Source organism: Ranitomeya variabilis, chromosome 2, assembly GCF_051348905.1.
Source record: "Ranitomeya variabilis isolate aRanVar5 chromosome 2, aRanVar5.hap1, whole genome shotgun sequence".
In the NCBI taxonomy this organism is placed as follows: Eukaryota; Metazoa; Chordata; class Amphibia; order Anura; family Dendrobatidae; genus Ranitomeya; species Ranitomeya variabilis.
In genome coordinates, this window is record NC_135233.1 from 430,259,994 (window position 1) to 430,286,330 (window position 26,337).

Sequence of the window (26,337 nt, forward strand, 5' to 3'; positions counted from 1 at the left end):
TTGGTTTTAGTTAAACGCTTTATAGGGACAATTATTTAATAGTTATTAGCCACAGCTGACAGATACAGTTCAGTAGGCGTCCACAGTTTTGATCTTCGTGTTGCCTTACCACAGGACAACAAAATAATGTAGCATTTACTCTTGTGTCAGTTCTATGCAGCCTGGACTATAATATAATATATATATAATATAATATAATAGTCCTGGGTCGGTGGCTTTACAAATAACGAAGCACGGTGTTAAACTGGTAACACAAATAGGTATTCTTGTGGTAAATACCTTACATCCAGATTTCCACTGGCATACGGAAGATACTCGGTGCCCTCTGATGAAGGTGACAGCAGTAACTCCGTAATGCGTAATGGAAAGTACGACCCTTTGGTACGCCGTACACGAGCAATGAGTGACGTCACACGCCGACTGCCCCTACACGCGGCACGAACCACATCATCTGGTAAGTCACCGGCCGGGACGCCCTGTTTTGAGGTTTGCTGCAACAAACTTTTGAGACTTCTTTCCACCAACTTGTGTGAGTACCTTCCCTACACCAGTGGAAATCTGGATGTAAGGTACATGTTCACGCTATATAGCGTAGAGACGTTTTTTCATTTTAAGATTTAACTTTCTTAGGTTGTTGCTCCACAAATACAGAAAAAATTGATACCTGCTTTCTTTGCTGCATTTTTGCACTTACCCATTGTTTCCTATAGGTGAAAAAACGCAGAAAGAAGTGACGTGCTGCAGTCTGCAATAACGCGTCAGTGTTACAATTCAGTTAGGAACAAAAAAAAAAATGTGTGCAGAAGATTTCTAAAATCTCATAGCTTTTACCGGTACTGTAAAACGCAGCTTATGTGAACATAGCCTTAAGAAGGTTCTTGCTAAAACATCTTTGATTACCTGATTCCAGCTAAAGACAGTTCTAACATACACAGACGAGCTGCCCCTTCCTACCTAGCACATATAAAATCCCATTTTATCAGCCTCCAACAAGCCAGAAAGTGTTAAAGTACCAGCAGAGTGTATGAGTCAAACCCACACAAATGGACCATTCTAAATTATGCATCGGGGCTTAATTAAAGCTGGGTAATTCTGTTCTACAATCACACCCGACTGCTATGAACACATTAACTGCAAGTGTTTTAAGGTAAATACTTCTGAATCACCAATGTGCCTTTCAGTTAGGATATTAATCAATTTGAAGCACTGCGGCCTATAAAAGCTCAGTATTCACATGTAATTTGTCATCTGGCTCAAACATAGACGATTCATGAATGGAGTCGGCCTGATTCTTGTGCGGCTCTTGGTGGCCCAAGGCAGATTATCTCATGGGTCTCAGATGAAGCCGAAGTGCTGTATGGGTGTAGAAATGTGATAAAGGACGGCGATGTGCCGCTGCGTTAGAATGTAAAGGTGTGCGCCGATCAAGGAATGCTTTTGAAGGCTACAAAATATTGCTGTGTATGCACATGTGATGACCCAATGCAAAGCATGGCCGTTATGTAATGCTCACGTGTGCACGGAAAGACAGCCGGCTGGCACATTTGGGTATGTGCACAAGGGGGCATCATCATTGGGAGTTATAACATTGCTTGAAAGAGATCATTTAGGGTATGTGCACACGCTGCAGATTTTGCTGCAGATCCGCAGAGTTTCCGCAGCTGCGGATCCGCAGCGGTTTCCCATGCATTTACAGTACCATGTAATGCTATGAGAAATGAAATCCGCAGTGCACATGCTGCGGAAAAAAACGCACGGAAACGCAGCGGTTTATTTTCCGCAGCATGTCAATTCTTTGTGCAGAATCCGAAGCAGTTTTTCACCTGCTCCAATAGGAAACTGCAGGTGAAAACCCGCAGCGGAAACCGCAATAAAAACCGCGATAAATCCGCAGTAAAAACCGCAGCGGTTTTGCACTGCAGATTTATCAAAACCGCTGCGGAAAATTCCGCAATGGAATCCGCAGCGTGTGCACATACCCTAAAGCCATTATCATCCAATGATTTAATTGTGCAAGCATAAGATATGTTTGGAAAATACAACAGACTGCAGAGAGTGGGTGTCATGCACAGAAAACATCGGAAAAAGAAAGGGATTTCAAGTGTGATGCATGTTAGATTGCGCTTTTATAGATGCAGAAGCTGAGCTATTGCTGATGTTAAAGGGAACCGGGCATCACCTTACATAAGTAGTCCAAACGATGTGTTTCCTGCGACCCTGCAGTCCGGCATACCAATAAAAACACCTTTATATAACGATTCCCCTACGTGGCAATCAGAGCCGAGTGGTCCGATGGGTGGGTACGGACCAACCGAAAACACTGCACAAGACCTACTACATACCGGAACACACCACTAGACCCATCCATATACAGGGTGCACCCTACAAGACCCTCCAGAGACTGGGAACACCCTACAAGATCTATCATATACAGGGAACTCTTAACAAGACTGACCATGAACCACACAAGACCAGCCATACACCAGGAACACCCCACAAGACCTGCTGTATACCGGGAACACCTCACAAGCCCTACCATATACTGAAAACACACCGTATACCAGGAACACCCCTACAAGATCTGCCGTATACCGGGAACACCCCACAAGAATTACCATATACTGGATACACTCCTCAAGACTTGTCATATACCGGGAACGCCCCATAAGATCTGCCATATACTGGAAACACCCCAAAAACTACCATACACTGGATACAACCCACAAGACTGACTGTATGCTGGGAACACTACAGAAGAGTAGCCATATATTTGGACAGCACGGTGGCTCAGTGGTTCAAATCCCACCAAGGACATCTGCAAGGAGTTTGTATGTTCTCCCCGTTTTTGCGTGGGTTTCCTCCGGGTTCTCCGGTTTCCTCTACATTCCAAAGACATACTGATAGGGAATCTAGATTGTGAGCCCTATCGGGGACAGCGATGATAATGTGTGCAACCTGTAAAGCGCTGCGGAATATGTTAGCGCTATATCAAAATAAAGATTATTATTATTTGGAACATCTCTCAAGACCCGCCATATACTGTGAACACCCCACAAGAGTCGCCGTATATCTGCAACATTTTACAAGACCTGCTTAACATTATCCTGAAAAGACCTGCTGTATGACGGGAACACCCCACAAGACTTGCTGATTTGGAGATGCTCTAGTCTAGTTATCAAGCCATCACCATTTGGCCCCTTTTCAGAGTTGCTCACTTTCTTACATTTGCCCTTTTTCCCTTCTTCCAGAACATGAAGTTCAAGAACTGACAGTTCACTTACTGCCGAACACATCTCACCTCGTGCAGACGCCATTGTCAACAGATAATCAATATAATTCACTTCATCTGTCAGTGGCTGTAATGTTAATGGCCAGTAGGTGCAATCAGAACAATATATGGTGGGATATAACAGAATATTGCCTAGTCTGTAATTGTACAAATACTGAGAACTGCAGCATTTATGTGTATTGTATGGGTTCATATGAATAGGATCCTCCGGAAAACCACACCACTGGGAGCGCTCAGAAGAAAAACTTCCAGCATGTTTGCTCAGCCCTTGTCATTGAATATGGACCTGATAGCGGTGCAGCAAAGTAGAGCAAAGCGACACAAACCAATCTTGGAACAGTCTTTGTTTATAATTTATTTACGTTTTCAAGATGTTTTCTATTATATACTGAAGGCCACAACACACACACATCCTGCAGTAGCTTTGGAGATGGATTGATGGCCGGGTGCGCGCAGAGCCGTGATCAGAGGACAGGTCCGGGCTGCACAGATTACACCGTGTTCTGCGGAGTGCAGTGTCTGCTGAGCAGATGCTAAATTCTTGTAAGATCAATAGTCAGCCAGCCCACACTACTAATTATGAGTAATTATGCATAGCAGTACAGGGAGAAATCAGTGCAGCATTCAGACTGGTGACAACGACGGAGGAGGTGGGGGGGATGAAGGGAGAAAAAAAATTAATTCAATGGGTGAATACCAGAGCCAAAAATAAAAAGAGATGTTTAACTGGGAAGAGAATACAGCAGAGAGGCAAAAAGACAGAGGGCAGAAATCATGAGGAAACCACGGCAGGCAAGATATAATGGGGAGCCCCAAAGCGAACCTGCGTTTAGCTACGGGCACAATTGCCCTCCGGTCACAGACCCCAGAAGGTATAAATGGGGCTGGTAAGTGTTGGTCACACGTAACTGAATTGATTCACTGGACCCTAAACACCTCCAGGCCTGAGATATGATCAAGGGTAGGGGACAGGCCCATCCTTTTCTCTGGGTGAAAATTTAAATTTCTGCACTTTTCCTTTAGTGTAAACTTGTAAAAAGGAAATTATACACCACCTAAAAACACAAAACAAAGTTTGATCAATTTCCATTAATTTTGGATACAAAAGAACCTCAAAACTAAAACAAACAAAAAAAAAACAAAAACAAGAATAATTGTGAATTTGTATTCACCAGGCCCATGGTGCAAGGTTTCAACCCACAGGAGCAGAGGAACATAATTTGACAGTTAGGGCATCATCACGCATCTGTCTTCTGAGACAGAAAAAAAAATGAAACATCTTAAAGTAGCAGGAAAATTAATGAGACTTCGAAAAGCTCACTCACACTATGTTTTTTATTGCTTTTTTTTTGCAGAATGTCATAATTTCACTGCTTTTCTTCCCCTCTGAAATGAGGCTTAGCAGCACAAAAACGCACATTTTAAAGTGGAAATGCACCTCCGTTTTTTGGCAATTACTTTTTTTTTTTCATATGGATAAAAAATTGCTATAAAATCGCTGCATGTGACATAACCTTTACATCTTCTTTTTCGGAGTTCTTCCTTTTTTTGTTGAGAAATTATATAGACCTGGAAGGTGACGAGTTGCTTGGGCTACTACCTTCTTTTCTTTGATCAAAAGTATGATTAGAAGTAGAAGATTAAACAATTCACTAATAAGGAATGCGTCAGTATAGTAAATCTGACAACATGCTGCTCAGCCACCTGACCGCTGAAGCCAATCACAGTCTGCAGCGGTCTGGCACACTGAGGGTATCACAGCTTCCTGGATTCAGGCGGTGGCAATAGGGAAGTATGACTGTGTGCTATTTTTTGCATATCTTGTCCCCTGGGCAAAGTTTTATTTTACCCAGACAACCATATAATTGCAAAGTTTCTTGCTTTTCCAAAACACTTCTCAATTCTAAATAATACAATTATGGGGGGAGCTACCTGCACACTGGGGTACTGGGGTACAATGCAGTGAGCTCCTTTGCTCCCATTAGTGGTGACCCCAGGCAGACAGTGTAGGGGCTCGGTATTACAATAACTGAATGCCAATAACTATACATAATGTTAAGAACTAAATCAGTGAACAATTTTAAACTTATTAAATAAATAAAAAAAGTTGGCATTCACTTTAGGTGAACTCTCTTTGGAATAAATTACTGTTACAAAGCATCTAAAATCTCCTGACATATAAACAATGTAAACCTCATGGCTCCACTGACAACCTGATATCACAAAAAGGACCCCATAAAAAGAAACAGCACCAATAACGCAGAGACCACGACACACCAAATAAAAGAAAACTACCACCGCCTTCCCATCTATATAAGAAAGTCTGCGGAGCTGGCAATCAAACAGTCTCAAGTGCAATAACTGGGAGACACTAGCAAAATATTTATATACAATTTTTATATATCAGAACACATAAGGGTGCAGCGTCACCAAATTGCCACATGGCAAATAAAAAATGCTTCACAACAAATAGATAAACTGCAATAAATGGGGAGCAGGAGATCAGAAAGCAAATGGATAATTGCCACAGGCTAGTGAATGTTACGATTGTATACCAATAAAAACAGGCACAAAGTAAATGAGAAATACACATAACGGGAAGCAAACTCTATAGAATGGATCATTTTAGCTCATTTACCCAAACGTTGCCATTTCCCCTTGTACGCTGCATGCTGCTCCAGCCCAGCAGTAATAGTCCATGTAAATGAACTGTAAGTTAACAATCGATAATATTGGGAGGGGTCCATAATGTACCCACAATAGCCTGTCGCTACATGCTAGATGGTGGGTTCACAGGACCCCAGTTCTCCCAGCATTTGAGGGCTCCAGGGAATACATGGCCTATCCGATCCAGATTACATACTATTCTGTGGATAGGTGATACATTTATCTTGTCAGATTTACCCATAAATAACATCACGCAGGGAAATACAATCCAAAAATTTACTAAATTAAAACACAATCAAAATGTCTTACCTGGAAGCATCAAAACTGTCATAGGAACCAACAGTGTAGTGCCGAAACAATTTTTTCGTCCTGTCTGTCCGCGTTTCTTGAAAAGGAAAAAGGAAAATTCTGAAACCAATTAACATCATTATCTTGTCACATTTCATATTGTAATTATATGGATACAGACAAATCTTGTTATATGTCTCCGATCTTTCTCATATCTGTTGTACATCTGTATCTATCAAACTAGTGTCCTCCATCTACGTCTCATATCTCTGTCCATATCATATCCATCTTACTGACATCGATCTCTCTCACATCTGTCTATATCTTCAGTATTTATCTGTTTGTCTAATACCTAGCATGTAAAAAAACAACAACAGTGTAACAAACTTCTATTTTTGCAGTCAGTTTTACACTGTTTCTAGAAATGCATTGCCGGACACTTTCTTTCTGACTTTTCCCCACTACAACGGGAAAAAAAGTTATCATAAAACTGTGACATGGGGAGACACACAGTGCACTACAACGTTACATGTCGTAAAAGCGTCACAAAACCGCTGCACCCTCCCTATGTGGTCCGGATATAAGCGGCTAATGAGGGATTTTCACCTCCTCAACATATAAATGACTCTGGGGCAGGAAAACAACAACAATCCGTAGAATCTAGTTATTTGTCTTGAGTGTCCAGTAATTAACATTTATTATGTCCTTTGCCCGATTAAATTATTCAGCAATCAATGTAATACATTAAACACAGCAAATATTCGGAGACAATGCATCTGGTCCTGCAGTCGGCACATGACTCTCCTATTGATTTCCTATATGTATCATTCCACCAAAATGCAAGCAATATACTCGAACCTTTTAGTTAATTAATGAGCAAAAATTAATTACAAAAATCGCCTTCTCCGGGTCCGCATGGTAAATGTCTCTGCTCGTTTTGGTGCCAGATAAAATTAAAATCTGTCACAGTCCAGTATTTTGTCACAGAACCAAACCGGCAGAAGAGGACGAGAAAAGTGACAGAAAGCAATAAAAGAAAATACTATGTCTTAAAGGGAACCTGTCAGATCGTTTTTTTACATAAGAAAGCAGTGGTACGGCCGTACAGGTGCTTCTCCAAAGTACGGCCGGTTTCACATTTGCGGTTGTGTCCGCAGCGTTTCTTCCGCAAATATCCGCATGCGTTGTGTATTCCTATATTTAACATTAGGGACGCATGCGTCTGCGATCGTTCGCGCTTTGCCGCGTTTGACGACGCATGCGTCGTTTCGTCGTCTGCGGCTTGTTGCGGAAATGCAACATGTGGTAATTTTTAGAGGCGTCAATTTGCCGCCTGGAAACTTATGAGGTCGATTGCGTAAGGAATGTGCCAAAAAAATGCATTGCTGTCTATATGAACGCATGCGTTCACAAGCACATGCGTTTGCTTGCGTTCGTGAACGCATGCGTTCCACAAGAGAAAAACATGTCTAGACACCGATAAGCCACCCCCACATACAAGGTGATAAAGGGAGGGAGTGGACATTTGCAGGTCACTACTCAGCAGACACTGAAGCAGACGAGACACAGGCTACATCCTTGGAGGAAAACAAGACACTGAACAATGTGAGTATATCCTAGCCAATGCCTTTATTTTCTATTTTCTGTCTCTACATGTCCTAATTTCTGCCATTTCTTTCTTTTTGCATGACTCAGAATGTCTTCTTCTTCTGATGAGGAGCAACGTCCTGGGCCTTCTGAAGTAGAACATGTCAGTGAAGTGAGTACTCACCTCCTCAGATTGGTAAGTATTCACTGTCATATCTACACATATGACAATTTGTTTTTTTTCCTTTTTTTAGAGCACTTCTTCTACTGCGGCAGAGGCTGGGCAGGAGCAGCGGGGTCACGGTCGAGTGTCAAGGCGGCAGCGTGTAAGTATACAAGGCTGACTGTTTACTGTATCCTCACTTTAGTATTCTTGAATCTTCCTTTCTTTACTTTCCTCTTTCTTTATAATTTTCTTCTGGACTCCTTTTTTATCTTGACTTTCCTTATTCATGCCATTTCTCAGCCTCTGTTTTCTTTCTTTTCCTTATGTTAATGTATACAATATTTAATGTCTTCATTTATGTTTTAGGTTCCAGAATGGGATGAGGACCTCATTGACAACGATATCCTCATCTCCCTGGTCCAGGAGCGAGTCCCGTTGTGGGACACCTGGGTTCCACAGCACTCGGACATCTTGACGATCCGGCGCCTATGGAATGAGGTGGCCAAAGAGATGTGGGATGGCTGGGACAACGCCCCGAATCGGGTCCGAAATGCTTTTGGTAAGTATTGCAATGCAGTGTGAAGCAGCAGAGACCTTGGCCGTGCTCACACAACTGTGTGTGATGAGATAAACTCTCAGGAGTTTCTCTCATCACACACAGTTGTGTGAGCACGGCCAAAAGTCCATTGTCTAACCATTATGTTTTGTTTTTTCAACAGTGGCCAGAGTCAAAACACGTTGGCGTTCGATGAAGGACCGCTTCAACAAGGACCTGCGTCAAGAGAGCCATGTTCCCAGTGGTTCTGGAGCAAGGATCAGAAAATACAAATACCATCGCGTTCTGGCATTTTTAAGACCGGTCCTTGCCCAGAGAACGTAAGTATTTCTCCCGTGCATTAGGTTGTATTGTATTGCCATAATATGTATATTTCTATTCCATAGGATTTTGCGTCTGGTTAATTTTTGTTATTAATTTTCTTTTTCCTTTTTTCACAGCACATGGAGCAGTACTGTTGGCCCAGGTTCTGGAGCGGTCCTTCATCAGACAGCTACGGACCCGTCCCAGCCATCCAGAAGCGCTGCAGCAAGTGGGCCTGCCACACTAACTGGAGACCGGGAAACTGGTCCATCAGGTGTTCCCCTTTCCCAGTCCTCTGCCACTGCCCCTTTTTCTTGGGCTCCTCCCGGCAGTGGCAGAGGGCATTGGACAGGTCCCTCATGCTCGAGTTTTTGCACTGGAGCTCGGTTTTTCACGAAGGACTCAAGGCTTTGGGTGATCGAATGGATATTTCACTTAGCCACATGAATACACGTATCCAGGAGGTCACCAAAAGCCTTGACCAAGTAAAAGCCGACCTCCAGAGGCCAGCACATCATTTTTTTAACCAAATTGAGCAGGGCATGTCGGAACACCTTACTCCTGATCTCCAGCTGAGTGTCATGCAGGCTTGCAATGCTGCTTACGTGCAGGCTATGCAGCAGAGTCGGTATTTTCAGCAGACAGTGGCGGCATATCCACCTGTGCCTTCACTGTCATGATTAATCTCAATGCCGACCTCTGCTGCATACCACTGCACGGCCACCTCTATTCCTAGCACTGCCGGACACCAGTACAGCACCACCACGATGCCGAGTGCTGTTGGACAACTGTTGTGAAATTGGATTCTGGGCTCCCCCGGTGGCCACTTGTGGAATTGTACTTGTGTGCATCATCCCCTCTGTTCGCCTGCTCCTATCAGGATGTGGGAGTCGCTATATAACCTTGCTCCTCTGTCAGTTTCATGCCGGTCAACAATGTAATCAGAAGCCTTTCTGTGCATGTTCCTGCTACTAGACAACTCCCAGCTAAGTTGGACTTTTGTCCTTGTGTGTTTTTGCATTTTGTTCCTGTTCACAGCTGCTGTTTCGTTACTGTGTCTGGAAAGCTCTTGTGAGCGGAAATTGCCACTCTGGTGTTATGAGTTAATGCTAGAGTCTTAAAGTAATTTCTGGATGGTGTTTTGATAGGGTTTTCTGCTGACCATGAAAGTGCCCTTTCTGTCTTCTTTCTATCTAGTAAGCGGACCTCGATTTTTGCTAAACCTATTTTCATACTACGTTTGTCATTTCATCTAAAATCACCGCCAATATATGTGGGGGCCTCTGTCTGCCTTTTGGGAAAATTTCTCTAGAGGTGAGCCAGGACTGTCTTTTCCTCTGCTAGGATTAGGTAGTTCTCCGGCTGGCGCTGGGCATCTAGGGATAAAAAAAACGTAGGCATGCTACCCGGCCACTTCTAGTTGTGCGGCAGGTTTAGTTCATGGTCAGTATAGTTTCCATCTTCCAAGAGCTAGTTCTCATATATGCTGGGCTATGTTCTCTCGCCATTGAGAATCATGACAGTTTGACCGGCCCAAAAAAAAGGGTTAAATTACTGGCTGAGAAAGGAGAGAAAAAAGAAGTCTGCTACAATTTTTTTTTTTTTTTTTCCTCTAGTTCTGAGTGTGCTCTTAATTGAATCACCTGCTAGTCTGCCTATACTGCAGCCTTCCTCTCTTTCTCTCCTTCTTATCCTTGAATGGCTCTGTGTTCACCTGTTTCAAATGGATCTTCAGAGTGTAGCTACAGGTTTGAATAATCTCGCCACAAAGGTACAAAATTTGCAAGATTTCGTTGTTCATGCACCTATTTCTGAGCCTAGAATTCCTTTGCCTGAATTCTTCTCGGGGAATAGATCTCACTTCCAAAATTTTAAAAATAATTGCAAATTGTTTTTGTCCCTGAAGTCTCGCTCTGCCGGAGACCCTGCACAGCAGGTCAGGATTGTAATTTCCTTGCTCCGGGGCGACCCTCAAGACTGGGCTTTTGCATTGGCACCAGGGGATCCTGCGTTGCTCAATGTGGATGCGTTTTTTCTGGCCTTGGGGTTGCTTTATGAGGAACCTCATTTAGAGCTTCAGGCGGATAGACCTGATCGTTGCCCACCTGGTAGACTGTTTGTTCCTGATGATTGGACCAGTAGAGTCATCTCTGAGGTTCATTCTTCTGCGTTGGCAGGTCATCCTGGAATCTTTGGTACCAGGGATTTGGTGGCAAGGTCCTTCTGGTGGCCTTCCCTGTCACGAGATGTGCGAGGCTTTGTGCAGTCTTGTGACGTTTGTGCTCGGGCCAAGCCTTGTTGTTCTCGGGCTAGTGGATTGTTGTTACCCTTGCCTATCCCGAAGAGGCCTTGGACGCACATCTCGATGGATTTTATTTCGGATCTGCCTGTGTCTCATAAGATGTCTGTCATCTGGGTGGTGTGTGACCGTTTCTCTAAGATGGTCCATCTGGTTCCCTTGCCTAAGTTGCCTTCTTCTTCCGAGTTGGTTCCTCTGTTTTTTCAAAATGTTGTTCGTTTGCATGGTATTCCGGAGAATATCGTTTCTGACAGAGGGACCCAATTCGTGTCTAGATTTTGGCGGGCATTCTGTGCTAGGATGGGCATAGATTTGTCTTTTTCGTCTGCTTTCCATCCTCAGACTAATGGCCAGACCGAGCGGACTAATCAGACCTTGGAGACATATTTGAGGTGTTTTGTGTCTGCGGATCAGGATGATTGGGTTGCTTTTTTGCCTTTGGCGGAGTTCGCCCTCAATAATCGGGCCAGCTCTGCCACCTTGGTGTCCCCGTTTTTCTGTAATTCGGGTTTTCATCCTCGATTTTCCTCCGGTCAAGTGGAATCTTCGGATTGTCCTGGAGTGGATGCTGTGGTGGAGAGGTTGCATCAGATTTGGGGGCAGGTGGTGGACAATTTGAAGTTGTCCCAGGAGAAGACTCAGCTTTTTGCCAACCGCCGTCGTCGTGTTGGTCCTCGGCTTTGTGTTGGGGACTTGGTGTGGTTGTCTTCTCGTTTTGTCCCTATGAGGGTTTCTTCTCCTAAGTTTAAGCCTCGGTTCATCGGCCCGTACAAGATATTGGAGATTCTTAACCCTGTGTCCTTCCGTTTGGACCTCCCTGCATCCTTTTCGATTCATAATGTTTTTCATCGGTCATTGTTGCGCAGGTATGAGGTACCGGCTGTGCCTTCCGTTGAGCCTCCTGCTCCGGTGTTGGTTGAGGGTGAGTTGGAGTACGTTGTGGAAAAGATCTTGGACTCTCGTGTTTCCAGACGGAAACTCCAGTATCTGGTCAAATGGAAGGGATACGGTCAGGAGGATAATTCTTGGGTCACTGCCTCTGATGTTCATGCCTCCGATCTTGTCCGTGCCTTTCATAGGGCTCATCCTGATCGCCCTGGTGGTTCTGGTGAGGGTTCGGTGCCCCCTCCTTGAGGGGGGGGTACTGTTGTGAAATTGGATTCTGGGCTCCCCCGGTGGCCACTTGTGGAATTGTACTTGTGTGCATCATCCCCTCTGTTCGCCTGCTCCTATCAGGATGTGGGAGTCGCTATATAACCTTGCTCCTCTGTCAGTTTCATGCCGGTCAACAATGTAATCAGAAGCCTTTCTGTGCATGTTCCTGCTACTAGACAACTCCCAGCTAAGTTGGACTTTTGTCCTTGTGTGTTTTTGCATTTTGTTCCTGTTCACAGCTGCTGTTTCGTTACTGTGTCTGGAAAGCTCTTGTGAGCGGAAATTGCCACTCTGGTGTTATGAGTTAATGCTAGAGTCTTAAAGTAATTTCTGGATGGTGTTTTGATAGGGTTTTCTGCTGACCATGAAAGTGCCCTTTCTGTCTTCTTTCTATCTAGTAAGCGGACCTCGATTTTTGCTAAACCTATTTTCATACTACGTTTGTCATTTCATCTAAAATCACCGCCAATATATGTGGGGGCCTCTGTCTGCCTTTTGGGAAAATTTCTCTAGAGGTGAGCCAGGACTGTCTTTTCCTCTGCTAGGATTAGGTAGTTCTCCGGCTGGCGCTGGGCATCTAGGGATAAAAAAAACGTAGGCATGCTACCCGGCCACTTCTAGTTGTGCGGCAGGTTTAGTTCATGGTCAGTATAGTTTCCATCTTCCAAGAGCTAGTTCTCATATATGCTGGGCTATGTTCTCTCGCCATTGAGAATCATGACAGACAACCCACCGCCACCACCATGACAACCGCTGCTCCTGCTTGGACCTCCTCCACTGACACGACGATGCAGCAGGACCCAGGCATGGCCTTCCGTACCGCCACCACCACGATGCAGCAGTACCTTGGCATGGCCTTCCGTACCGCCACCACCACGATGCAGCAGGACCCAGGCATGGCCTTCTGTACCGCCACCACCACTATGCAGCAGGACCCTGGCATGGCCTTCGGCTCTACAAGCGCTATGGACTCTGGTACGGCTGCACGCTCTACGAGCACTATGGGCTCTGGCACGGCTGCACGCTCTACGAGCACTATGGACTCTGGCATGGCTACACGCTCTACGAGCACTATGGACTCTGGCATGGCTGCACGCTCTACGAGCACTATGGACTCTGGCATGGCTGCATGCTCTACGAGCACTATGGACTCTGGCATGGCTGCACGCTCTACGAGCACTATGGACTCTGACAGTGCAGCCAGACCCTGACAGGTCACCCACCACGAGCATGCCACGACATATGAGCCCACCGAGGCTTACCAGAACCCGGCAATTACAGAAAAAAAAAATAAACAAAAAAAACAGCGGACTCTTAGTATTCCTCCCCCTTCACCTCCCATTGTGTCTGTAATGTCAGGTTTGTCTCACCCTTCCAGTGCGTCTCAAGCCTCTCATGTGTCAAGCCCTATCCCCGAACTACCAGACCCCAGTAGTTTCATTGTCCCTTCTCCTGCCACCTCTGCGTCGTCCACAGTTAGCCAGGCCTCAGTGCTTCACACCCCCCGTTTACATGACTCTACCCCAAGCAGATGCAGTTAAATAAATATTTTGGTTGTTAAAAAATAAATACAAGGTTTTTTTGCCCCAATTATGTTTGGTTTATTGTGTCTTTCGCCGCCGGCAACACACCGTGCACCAAATAACAAACTTCGCCACACACTTTATTTTTTGGCCACATCATAGCTCCAGTATTTAGCAAGTACAAGACTTTGTGGGTCTTTAGTATAGAGCTATGAGGTGGACCAAAAAATGTATGTAACGGGGTCTACCATGCTGGGGTACCTCTTTCAGTACCACCCCGTGTTTCAAGAGGTCCACTTTGCTTTGGCTGAAGTCTGAATGAAGGACGCTGGCTGGAATTCCTTGATTACATAAGAGCATATAAAAGCTGACTGCTTCTCCACGTATTTCCAGTCTCCCGTATACCAGTTCGAACGGGGAGAACCCCGTGGATTCTTGGGGCACCTCCCGATAGACAAACAGGAGGTGAGGCAAGAATTTCTCCCAGTCCCTGTAGGTCCTGGTAAAAGTCCCAATGAGTTGTTTTAACGTCCCGTTAAAGCGTTCACACAACCCATTGGTTTGCGGGTGGTATGGGGCGCTTCTAATGGACTTTACGCCGCACAGCTTCCACAGTTGGTTGGTCACCTCTGCTGTAAACTGGGTACCCTTGTCCGAGATAATCTCCCGGGGAAATCCAACCCGTGAGAAAACCTGGAGCAGGGAAGCCGCCACCGTCACTGCCAGTATGTTAGGTAACGCAAGCGCCTCTGGATACCGTGTGGCATAATCTACCACTGTCAATATATACCTTTTCCCTGACGGACTGGGTTTGGCTAACAGCCCTATCAGATTGACCGCTACTCGGCTAAATGGTTCCTCCACAATGGGGAGGGGGCGTAATTTGGCCTTGCATCGATCTCCCCTCTTGCCAATGTGCTGGCAACTGTCACAGGTCTGGCAGTACTGACTAACATCATAGGTTACCCCCGGCCAAAAGAAGTTTTGTGTCAGACGATGCCTGGTGCGACTGATGCCGAAGTGCCCGGCCAAGGGTATGTCATGAGAGATTCGCAGTAACTCCTGCCTATACTTCTTGGGAACTACCAGCTGTCGATTTAAAGTGGGGCTCGTCCCTGTGTAGTGCTGCTCTGTGATCCGGTAGAGGAGTCCCTGCTTCCATATAAACTGTTCCCCTTCCAGTACCCCTATCCCCTCCTGTGCCTTCCCACGATATCCCTCCAATGAAGGATCCTCAAGTAACTCCCTCTTAAATTTATCTGGGGTGGCCCAAGAAATGTGTCTAGCTATGGAAATACGTGGAGACGCAGTGATATGTTATATGCGCCCATGTACCCTGGTTCCATGGAGATGGTCAGATAAGCCAGGTGGTGACTCTCGTGTCAACTGGCTTTGGACCTTGTATGGACTCTATGGACAGTTCTTGGTCATCTCCCTATGCTTGTCGTAACCCCTTCTCTGTGCGTTCATCCACAGATGGAGTAGCGATCCTGGGAGCTCTGACATCGTGTCAACTGGCTTTGGACCTTGTATGGACTCTATGGACAGTTCTTGGTCATCTCCCTATGCTGGTCGTTACCCCTTCTCTGTGCGTTCATCCACAGATGGAGTAGCGACCCTGGGAGCTCTGACATCATGTCATACTGGAAATACATCGAGACGCAGTGATCTTTTATATGCTCCCATGTGACCCTGGGAGCTCTGACATCATGTCATACTGGAAATACATGGAGACGCAGTGATATTTTATATGCGCCCATGTACCCAAACCATTCCAGCCATGGTGAGATTGTTCTGTTTGCTATTGTGTGTTGTGGTTCAATAAAGTATTGTCACACTGTTTTACCTTAACCCTGTGTTGTCTGTGTAGTGTATTGCCCACGGGGAGATAGAGCGGGCGTTCAGTGGTATGAGCCGTGGTCCATGTAGTCTTGCTAAAGACAGCCGGGCCAGCGGACGAGAGCACCCACTGGCCCCGTTTCTCCACAATGTATACTTGTATTTTCTCCTTAATCTCTTCATTCTGCTTAGTCTGTGACTAGTGTTGCAGACTGAAGAGAAAATGGTGGCAATACCATGCAAAACTATACTCTACAGGTCAGGTGTCCAAAAACTCTTTAGTTGGGACGCCTGACCTGGCGAGTAGAGAACTGCCTTGTATAACCTCCTTTTTCTCTTCTGTGTACATAATCTATTTCACACAAACTCAAGGGACGATGGCGGTCATACACGGCATATCTATGCTCACCTGCACGTGTCAGAAATAGTGAATTCATGAGGCTGTTATATGTGCATCATGAATTCATTATTTCTGACACCTGACTTGATGAGTATAGATCTGTTTTGTATGACAGCCATTGTCTCTTCAGTCTGTGTCCAATGGATACTGCATAGCAGAACAGAATCAGGACGCAATGACGTCAACAACCTTATCACTAAAACCACATGGCTGCCGTCACACTAGCAGTATGTGGTCACTACTTTATATTGGTATTTGTAAGCCAAAACAAGGAGTGGAACTATTAGAGGAAAAGTATAATATCAGCATATCTAACACTTCAGCCTTCATCACCCACTCCTGGTTTTGGATTACAAATACTGATAATAAATACAGACCAAATACTGCTAGTGTGAGGACAACCTCGGTTTATAGAGGAAATACATATGAGACACGGTCAAGACAACAAAAAAAAGTTTATTAACGAGAAACATTAGTAACATGTAAGAAAATAACTGGCACAGATAAAATAACAACATGACATTTACACAACATTGTCCTGCCATGACACACGTCCAATATCCGAATCAAAAAAGGCAGCAAATTGGTCCCGCATGTGGCCAACTTCAGCTGTTGACCGCAGCGTGTGATGCTGGTAATCGGGCAGTGGGTGTGCAACTGGTTCATCCAGTTTAATGTTGGGCCGCTCCTTAGCCATAATGTAATTGTGCAGAACCACACAGGCTTTGACCACCTCGTCAACTGTCTCCCATTTTTAGATTAATGGCTGATGCAAGAATGCGCCATTTTGAGACTAGAATCCCAAAGGTACACTCTACAGTTCTTCGTGCCCTGGTCAGTCTGTAGTTAAAGATCCTTTTAGTGTGGTTCAAGTCACGACTGGAATATGGCTTCAGTAGGTTTTCGCACATCTGAAAGGCCTCATCCCCAACCATAACAAATGGCATCGGTGGACCTTGAGTGTTGGGGAGAGGTTGTGGCCGTGGAAAATTAAAATTTTTGCCATACACACGGCGGCCCATATCCGAGTTCTTGAAAGTCTGGGAATCGTTGCCACGGCCAAAAGCTCCAATGTCCACGGCGATGAAGCGACAGTCCGTATCGGCTATTGCCATGAGCACAACAGAAAAATATTTTTTATAGTTGAAGTACTCCGATCCTGTTCTGGCTGGTTTGATAATGCGGATGTGCTTTCCATCCACCGCTCCTAAACAGTTGGGGAAATCACACACACTCCAGAATTTTTCCGCAATTCCAATCCACATGTCCAAGGTGGGTAGGGGTATAAACTCATCCCGGAGTACATTACACAAAGCCCGGCAGGTGTCCGCAACTATTCCCGATAGGGTGGATATTCCAAGCCGGTATTGGAAATGGAGGGATGATAAACTCTCTCCGGTTGCCAGAAATCTGGAAGAAAAGAATTAAAGAAAAATTACAATCAGTTCTATTTAAGGTGTGATTATGCTAAAGACAGAAAGGAAATTACCAAACAAAAAAAAAAACATGTTTAGTACACCCAAAATTAGCACTGGCATTGGTTTACATTTCTTACGTACCTTAATGTAACCAGCAGACGTTCCTCTGGTGTAATCGCTCTACGGAGCTGGGTGTCCTGTCTCCGTATGGCTCCTTGGACACGAGCAAGCAAATCCCGGAACGAGTCTTGCGATATCCTTGTATATTCCGGGAATTTGTCCGGGTTGGCATTAAGCTCGCCATACAGCGTGTGATAGGCTCCACGGCTCTCACGTAGTTCAATAATGGGGTGTCTCCAAAAACGCCTACGCCGTCTCCTTCTCCATCTTTCGCAATTTCTGTCTTGCTCCCAAGCAAATGCACAGGCAAGAAACAGCTTGTTGCTTAAATCCAGGTTGAAATAAAAGCTCTCCATGCGAAGATCCATCATGACACAGGATACAGGAGCAAAATCTGAAGATTTCAGCTGTTCAAGGGTCTATATAAAGATATCCCATAATACACGCCCTCTGTAGTCCCTTTGGCGGTGTCAGGTTATCTAGATTTTTCTCCTGTAAAATTTGTCATCATGCGCACCAAAAACGCAAACGCAGAAAAAAACGCATGGAAAAGCATGCAAACGCGGCGTATTTTTAAACCGCATGCATTCCCGCATGCGTCTAAAAACCGCAGCGTTTATATGCTTTTTTTCCAGCACTTGCGGATGCGGATTAAACGCTGTAGATTCTAACGCAAATGTGAAACTAGCCTAAGACGGTAGCTTTCTCTGTAGTGATCCAATGTGCCACTTATCACATGTCTAGCATCAAAGCCAATAGCAAATCAGTTTGGAAGTGCCGTGGGGGGCGTCAATGCACATCAACTCCTTTGTGATGCACCCCCCCAGAGCGCGTCCACCCCGATTTGCATATGGCTTCGACTCCAGATTACTCATATCCGACACATTAGATTTATTGGGGATAAGCGCTCACACAGCCATTTCACTATGTCCATGTGCTATCTAGTTCTGATTAATAAAAGTTTAATGATTGGTAATATAGAAATGATTCCTCATGTGATATGCTGGATATAGTAACAGATGGAATCGATCCACTAACACACTGCCACATTTTCTTATGATTTTAACTTAAATAATAGTTATAATTGGAAACAGACTCAGCACAGGATAAGTAATGTAATACACAGCAGGTGAAATAAGTATTGAACACGTCACCAACTTTCTAAGTAAATATATATTTCTAAAGGTGCTATGGAATATTGACATGAAATTCTTACCAGATGTCGGTAACAACCCATCCAATCCACACGGGCACAGAAATAAAACCATAGATATACATAAATTAAGTTATATGTAATAATGAGAAATAATCAGGGTGGATAAAAATCAATGTTTTTTTAAAAAAAATTAAAAAAAAATCGGATTTTTTTGATTTAAATCGGATTTTTTTGATTTAAATTGGATTTTTTTTCAATAAACTGCTTTTTGAGGAAAATATTTTACCATCCAAAGGTTCTTCCATCATGAGATAAAGCTGAGTTGTTTAACTCAGTAGAATAAAGGCTGTATATGTGTAACATTCACAATGCCATGCTCTTCCAGAGGTTTCTGTAGGATAAGTGGGCAGTTTCTCTCCTATATTATCACAGACGCTCGCTTTACTTACGCAGTTATCAAAACTGAATTTGACTCCGCAGAGGTCCCAGCCTCTTCTTCACGGCAAAAATGTTACAACATGAACAGAGTTGAGAAAAAGACCTTAATCCTATTGTTCTACAAACCTATGAATACAGAATCAACCCCTTCAGTGCCAAGTCCAAGAAGTTAGACAATATGTTTCTGATTGTTTGAAGTGGAATAGATCTGCACAACACAAGAAGAATGTGAATCTAAGTGTGAGGAGGAGGAAGGGCAAGCAGACAAGAAAATGAAAGTGAAACTTTGAGCACAATACTGCAGCATAGCCACAGACAGACAGGTCTGGATCTGTTTGTGTGTACGATACGATCTGAGGTTTATTACATTCTTTCCTTATAATGGCAGCAGGCCGTAAAAGAGACCCAGTTTGGGAATATTTTAATGAAGCTCCTTCGCCTATCGGTAAGGCAGGCATGCGTGCAAAATGCAAACGATGCAACAAAGAGATGCAAGGCCTGGTGGCGCGAATGAGGCAACATCATGAGAAGTGCGGTGATGAAGATGACCAAAGAAACACTTCTGAACAGGCAGGATCTTCAGGTTGGTAAACATTTTTATTGAATCCTATTTCTAAAGACTGAACTGTCATGTGTGAGAAAAATTATATTTCTTATTATTACTGCATGTTACTGTCATTTGGTACAGTTATGAAGAAAAACAAATATTCCTTTTGGGGCAGTGATGTGTTGTGTACAATAAGCAGAAATTGTATAAACAATAAAATAACAGCATTGACTTTTTTTGTTTAGGGGAATTCATGGATTCTGGAAACTATCCACCTCCAAGATCACCATCATCCTGTTCTACAGTTTCAGAGTTATCCATCCAGGATAGTGCTTCATTAGCAGCAGCATCATCATCAGACACCCACATATCACCATCACCCAAAAGGAAGAAAAAACCTTTACCTCCTGGAACCACCATAGATAGGTTTGTGATAAGAACTAGCAGATTAGAAAAAGAGTTGATTGATGAAAAAATTGCCCAGTTTATTTATGCAACGAACTCTTCTTTCCGTCTGACTGAGAACCCACATTTCATTAATATGGTTCAGTCACTGAGACCAGGATACAGTCCACTCAGCAGAGCTGATGTTGCAGGGAAACTGCTGGATCAAGTGTATGACAGAGAAATGGAGCAATGTGCAACAGCTCTGTTGGGTAAAATTGTTAACCTAAGTATTGATGGGTGGAGTAATGTCCACAATGATCCTATTGTATGTGCTTGTATAACAACAGAAGAAGGTAAAGTCTTCCTTGCACAAACAACTGATACGTCAGGAAATGCACACACAGCAGAATAGTTACAAGAAGTGGCAGTAAAAGCTATAACGACATGTGAACAAAAATTCAAATGTCTAGTACGCAGTTTGGTCACTGACAATGCTGCAAACGTATCCAAGATGAGAAGAGATTTAGAAGGGCAGGGAGGGAATACAAATCTGCTAATAACATATGGTTGCAGTGCTGATTTGCTGCACCTCTTAGCCAAAGACTTAAGTGTTCCAGAAATAAAGACTAATGTTGTTGAAATTGCTAAATACTTCCGTAATAATCATTTTGCTGCAGCAGCTCTGAAAAGGATGGGTGGAACCAAGCTAACGCTCCCACAAGATGTTAGATGGAACTCTGTGGTGGACTGTTTTGAGCAGTATATCAAAAACTGGCCTATTCTGATGACACTTTGTGAAGAAAATCGAGATAAAATAGATGGCACTGTCACGGCCAAAATCCTCAACGTTGGGCTTAAGAGAAATGTTGAACATATGCTGAGCTTCCTGAAACCCATCTCTCAAAGCTTTAAACAAAATACAGAAAAATAGCTGTTTTATTGCGGATGCTGTTGAAATTTGAAAGGAACTGAGTGAACACTTAAAAACAGAACTACACATGGACAGAATTAAATTACAAGCAGTAAACAAACGAATGGGACAAGCACTGACTCCAGCTCATTTTTTGGCAAATATTGTCAATATCCAATATCAGGGTCAAAACCTAAGTGCTGAGGAAGAGGAGTTAGCTATGACATGGGTATCCAGCAATCATCCATCTTTAATGCCAACTATAATAAACTTCAGAGCTAAGGGGGAACCATTCAAGAAATATATGTTTGCTGAAGATATTTTAAGGAAGGTCACACCAGTAAACTGGTGGAAGTCACATAAGCGCTTGGATTTAGAGACTGTTCAAGTAATGATTTCACTTTTAACAGCAGTAGCTTCTTCTGCAGGCGTTGAAAGGATATTCTCTTCCTTTGGACTCATTCATTCTAAATTGAGAAATCGGTTGGGACCCAATAAAGCAGGAAAGCTTGTTTTTCTTTTCCAGATTATGAATAGGAACAAAGAAGAAGATGATGATGAAGATGACGACAAGTGAGCTACAGAGGACAGCAGGGACAGTAGTATTTAAGTTTTTCATGTGTCGGCTGGGCTGACAGTCTAAGTTTCTTAAAATATATATATATTTTGTTTAGCCAAATTAGTTAACAAACATGGATGTTTGTTTAAGCAAATAACTTATGCTGTAATGTTGTTATTGTTTCAGTTGAATAAATCTATTTAAATTGTTATTAAGGTCAGGATTATTTTTCTCCTTCCTAAGTACAACAGAACAGTGGTGTCCAAATATGAATGATAAACCCATTAAACTGGGGAGAAAAAAGTAATATAAAAAGTGATTCTAAAAATCTTCATCTACTTGCATGTTAAAGTAGCAAGAACTAGTTTAGGTAGAAACTTTGATTTAAATCACTGATTTAAATCAAGCCTTACTGACTAGTGATTTAAATCGTGATTTAAATCGTGATTTAAATCAGTTAGATTTAAATCAAATCCACCCTGGAAATAATGCAGGGAAAAAGTATTGAACACGCTTCCTGAAATTGAATACTTCTTACAAAATCCTTTGTTGGTGATGAAGCTTCAAGACGCCTCCTATGGAGAAACTAGTCGCAGGCATTCCTCAGGTGCGATTTTGATTCAGGTCCAGTGATCAATTTGGCCAATTTAACAGCTTTATTTTCTTTCTCTGAAACCAATGGAGAGTTTCCTTCGCCGTGTGTTTGGGATCATTCTACTGCTGAAATGTCCAACTTTGCTTCATCTTCATCATCTTGGTAAGCGGCAGCAGATTTTTATCAAGAATGTCTCGGTACATTTGTCCATTCATTCTTCCTTCAATTATACAAAGTTTGCAGTGCTGTATGCTGAAAGACAGCCCCACTCCATGATGTTCCCACCTCCAAACTTCACTGATAGTATGGTGTTTTTGTGGTGATATGCAGGGCCTTTTGGCGTCCAAACATGGTGTTTTAAGGTACTGTCACATTAAGCGACGCTGCAGCGATATAGACAACGATGCCGATTGCTGCAGCGTCGCTGTTTCATCGTTGTGTGGTCGCTGGAGAGCTGTCACACAGACAGCTCTCCAGCGACCAACGATGCCGAAGTCCCCGGGTAACCAGGGTAAACATCGGGTTACTAGGCGCAGGGCCGCGCTTAGTAACCCGATGTTTACCCTGGTTACCATTGTAAATGTAAAAAAAAAAAACACATACTCACATTCGGGTGCCTGTCACGTCCCCCGGCGTCCGCTTCCCTGCACTCCTCCTGCATCCTGTGTAAGCGCCGCCGGAAAGCAGAGCGGTGACGTCACCGCTGTGCTCTGCTTTACGGCCGGCCGGCGCTCACACAGTGCAGGGAAGCGGACGCCGGGGGATGTGACAGACACCGGAATGTAAGTATGTAGTGTTTGGTTTTTTTTACATTTACAATGGTAACCAGTGTAAATATCGGGTTACTAAGCGTGGCCCTGCATTACCAGTGAAGACATCGCTGCATCGGCGTCACACACGCCGACTCAGCGATGTCAGCGGGTGATCCAGCGACGAAATAAGGTGCTGGCCTTCTAGCTCTGACCAACGATGTCACAGCAGGATCCTGATCGCTGCTGCGTGTCAAACACAACGATATCGCTATCCAGGACGCTGCAACGTCACGGATCGCTATCGTTATCGTTGTTAAGTTGTTCAGTGTGAAGGTACTTTTATGGCATCCAAGGAGTTCAATTTTGGTCTCATCTGAGCAGACTATATTCTCCCAGTATTTCACATGCTTGTCTAAATGTTGTTGAGCAAACTTTAAAAGCACTTGAACATGCTTTTTGTTCAGCAATGGAGTCTTGCGTAGTGAGCGTGCATCCAGGCCATGGAGGTTGTGTGGTGAGCGTGAATACAGGCCACGTAGGTTGAGTGCATTACTTATGGTTTTCTTTGAAACAATTGTACCCGCTGATTCCATATTTTTCTGTAGCTCTCAAGCAGTGGTTCTTGGCTAATGGACAATACTTCTGATAATCGTATTCTGTCTGTAATCTAGCGGGACCACCTTGCTGTGGCCGCTTTATGGTGAAACGTCTTTTCCACTTCCAGATTATGGCGCCAACTGTGTTCACAGGTATCTTCAGGAGTTTAGAAATTCCTCCGTAGTCAATGCAATAAGTATATTTTACAACAATAAGGTTGCAAAGGTCTTGAGATAGCTCACTGGTTTTACCCATCATGAGATGTAAGATCATGAAATGTTTTTCCTTTGTCACCTTGGTAATGAGACACCTTTTTATAGGCCATCAGTTGAGCCACATGTTATTATTTTTCACTAAGTGACAGGATTGCTTTCTAATTACTGATAGATTTCAGCTGATGTCAGGACTTTCTACACCTCTTTTTCTGCTCGTGTTCAATACTTTTTCCCTGTGACATTTCTCAATATTACTTGTAACTTTATTTATATCTAAGGTTTGATTCTTTGCCTGTGTGGATTGGATGGGATGTTACTGACATCTGGTGACAATTATATGTCAAAAGCACCTTTAGAAATATATTTACTTAGAAAATTGGTGACGTGTTCAACATTTATTTAATCTGCTGTAAGCACACATTAACTCCTCCAGCAGAATAGTGAGTGCAGCTCTGGAGTATAATACAGGATGTAACTCAGGATCAGTATTGTAATGTATGTACACAGTGACTGCACCAACAGAATAGTGAGTGCAGCTCTGGAGTATAATACAGGATGTAACTCAGGATCAGTAATGTCATGTATGTACACAGTGACTGCACCAGCAGAATAGTGAGTGCAGCTCTGGAGTATAATACAGGAGGTAACTCAGGATCAGTAATGTATGTACACAGTGACTGCACCAGCAGAATAGTGAGTGCAGCTCTGGGGTATAATACAGGATGTAACTCAGGATCAGTAATGTATGTACACAGTGACTGCACCAGCAGAATAGTGAGTGCAGCTCTGGGGTATAATACAGGATGTAACTCAGGATCAGTAATGTAATGTATGTACACAGTGACTGCACCAGCAGAATAGTGAGTTCAGCTCTGGGGTGTAATACAATATGTAACTCAGGATCAGTAATGTAATGTATGTACACAGTGACTGCACCAGCAGCATAGTGAGTGCAGCTCTGGGGCATAATACAGGATGTAACTCAGGATCAGTAATGTAATGTATGTACACAGTGACTGCATCAGCAGAATAGTGAGTGCAGCTCTGGAGTATAATACAGAATGTAACTCAGGATTGAAGGGTACCAGGTAAAGTGATAAGCCATGACAAGCAGGCTGCTAACTGTATGCTGAAAGAACGACTGTTAATACAACTGTTTTGCCTTCGTAAGTTTGAATATTTTTGGCAGCACATCCCCTGGTTACATGATGATTTCATTGCCCACATAAACAATCCAATTAGCTGACAAATTAGCTCGCCTGTCGACTAATCGGAAGCATGATTACATAGGTCAATAATCAAGAAGGAGCCCTCGTATTAATTATCAGCCCATGCAAGTATGAGAAAGCTTTGATTAAGGGCGCAATCTAAACTGTTTTCAAGTTAATGTCAATAGATAAAAAATATTTCTACTTTAAATAATAAAAAATTTAATTTTACAAGAGCAAAAACAAACGTCTAGTGCGTGATTGGACAGTCTCCCTTCGCAACCACTTTGTTTCTATTGTTTTGAGGATTTGCTAAGCTTTTCTTTAATGAGAAAAATAAATAATTAAAATTGTACACCTGTCTCGATGACATGTTTGCTGGAGTAAGATGGGTTAAACTTGTAGAGAGGTGTCCATGTTAGTAAGTTAGATTCATCTTTCATGCTCCACTGCAAGAAATGTACACATGGATGCTGGCCCACTAATGGAAGGCTGGGACCAACACAACTGTGCACACTGTGTTTTCCATTTAAGGCTGAGGTGGGACTATCAGTCTGTAAGGCTCGGCCGGAAGTGGTTATTCCCATCTCAGGCAGGGATGTCCTAACTTTTTGAATTAGAACATGAGGCATTTTTGTGTAGAAGCATAAACCATAAAATGTTAGCTCAGGGCTAGAGGTGAATTTCCAATCAAGACAGCCCCTTCCCATCTACCCTAGGTAAGGGCTTGTTGTGCCATTCGTATGCAAAACAGATAACATACAGACGGCACATGGAGCAATGCCAGTCAATGTGCTTGTCCTACACATGGATCAATTGTCTCCGTGTAAAAAAAATTAGAATTATGTGCTACTTTGATCCGTATTCTGGATCAGACATGTCCAATATAAGTCAATAGGTGCACACAAAACAGATCACCTGTAAAAAGTGGATGCCATAAGGATGAATATACGGACGTAAAAAACGGATGACAATACGGATGAAAAATCATCATTTTTTTCCGGACGTAAAACAGTTTTGGATATGCTTGTGTGTGCCCTGCCTAAAGCCTGGAAGTCAGGAGAGGAGGCCATCTTGCCAAGAACCTGCCCTCTGAGGCCATGTTCCCACAAAACGTAAATGCTGAGGGGTTTTTGTGGGCAGAAAATCTACTACGTTTAACAGGTCAAGCAAAGTGGATGTGGTTATCTGAAATCTTATGTCCACGCTATCGAATTGTGCGCTTTATGGCGTGTTTTTTCACCTATAGGTTTCCATTGGAAGCATGAAAATATTGCATGTAAAAAAACTCTGTTGCACTTCTAAGTGGCTAATTAGAGCGTTTCTGCACTAAAAAATGCATTTCAGTGTGCTACGTGAAATC

At 43.5% G+C, this 26,337-nt stretch overlaps 1 protein-coding gene across 10 annotated transcripts in view; it reads right to left on the reverse strand.

Moving 5' to 3' along the window:
• The window catches only part of SHANK2 (SH3 and multiple ankyrin repeat domains 2), a 672,686-nt gene that overhangs the window by 256,959 nt on the left and 389,390 nt on the right, over positions 1-26,337 (reverse strand). For all 10 annotated transcript variants that reach the window (XM_077286975.1, XM_077286974.1, XM_077286973.1 and 7 more), the window contains one exon: positions 6,266-6,341. In XM_077286975.1, coding sequence (XP_077143090.1) covers positions 6,266-6,341 — 76 coding nt within the window. The remainder of the gene's footprint in view (positions 1-6,265; positions 6,342-26,337) is intronic.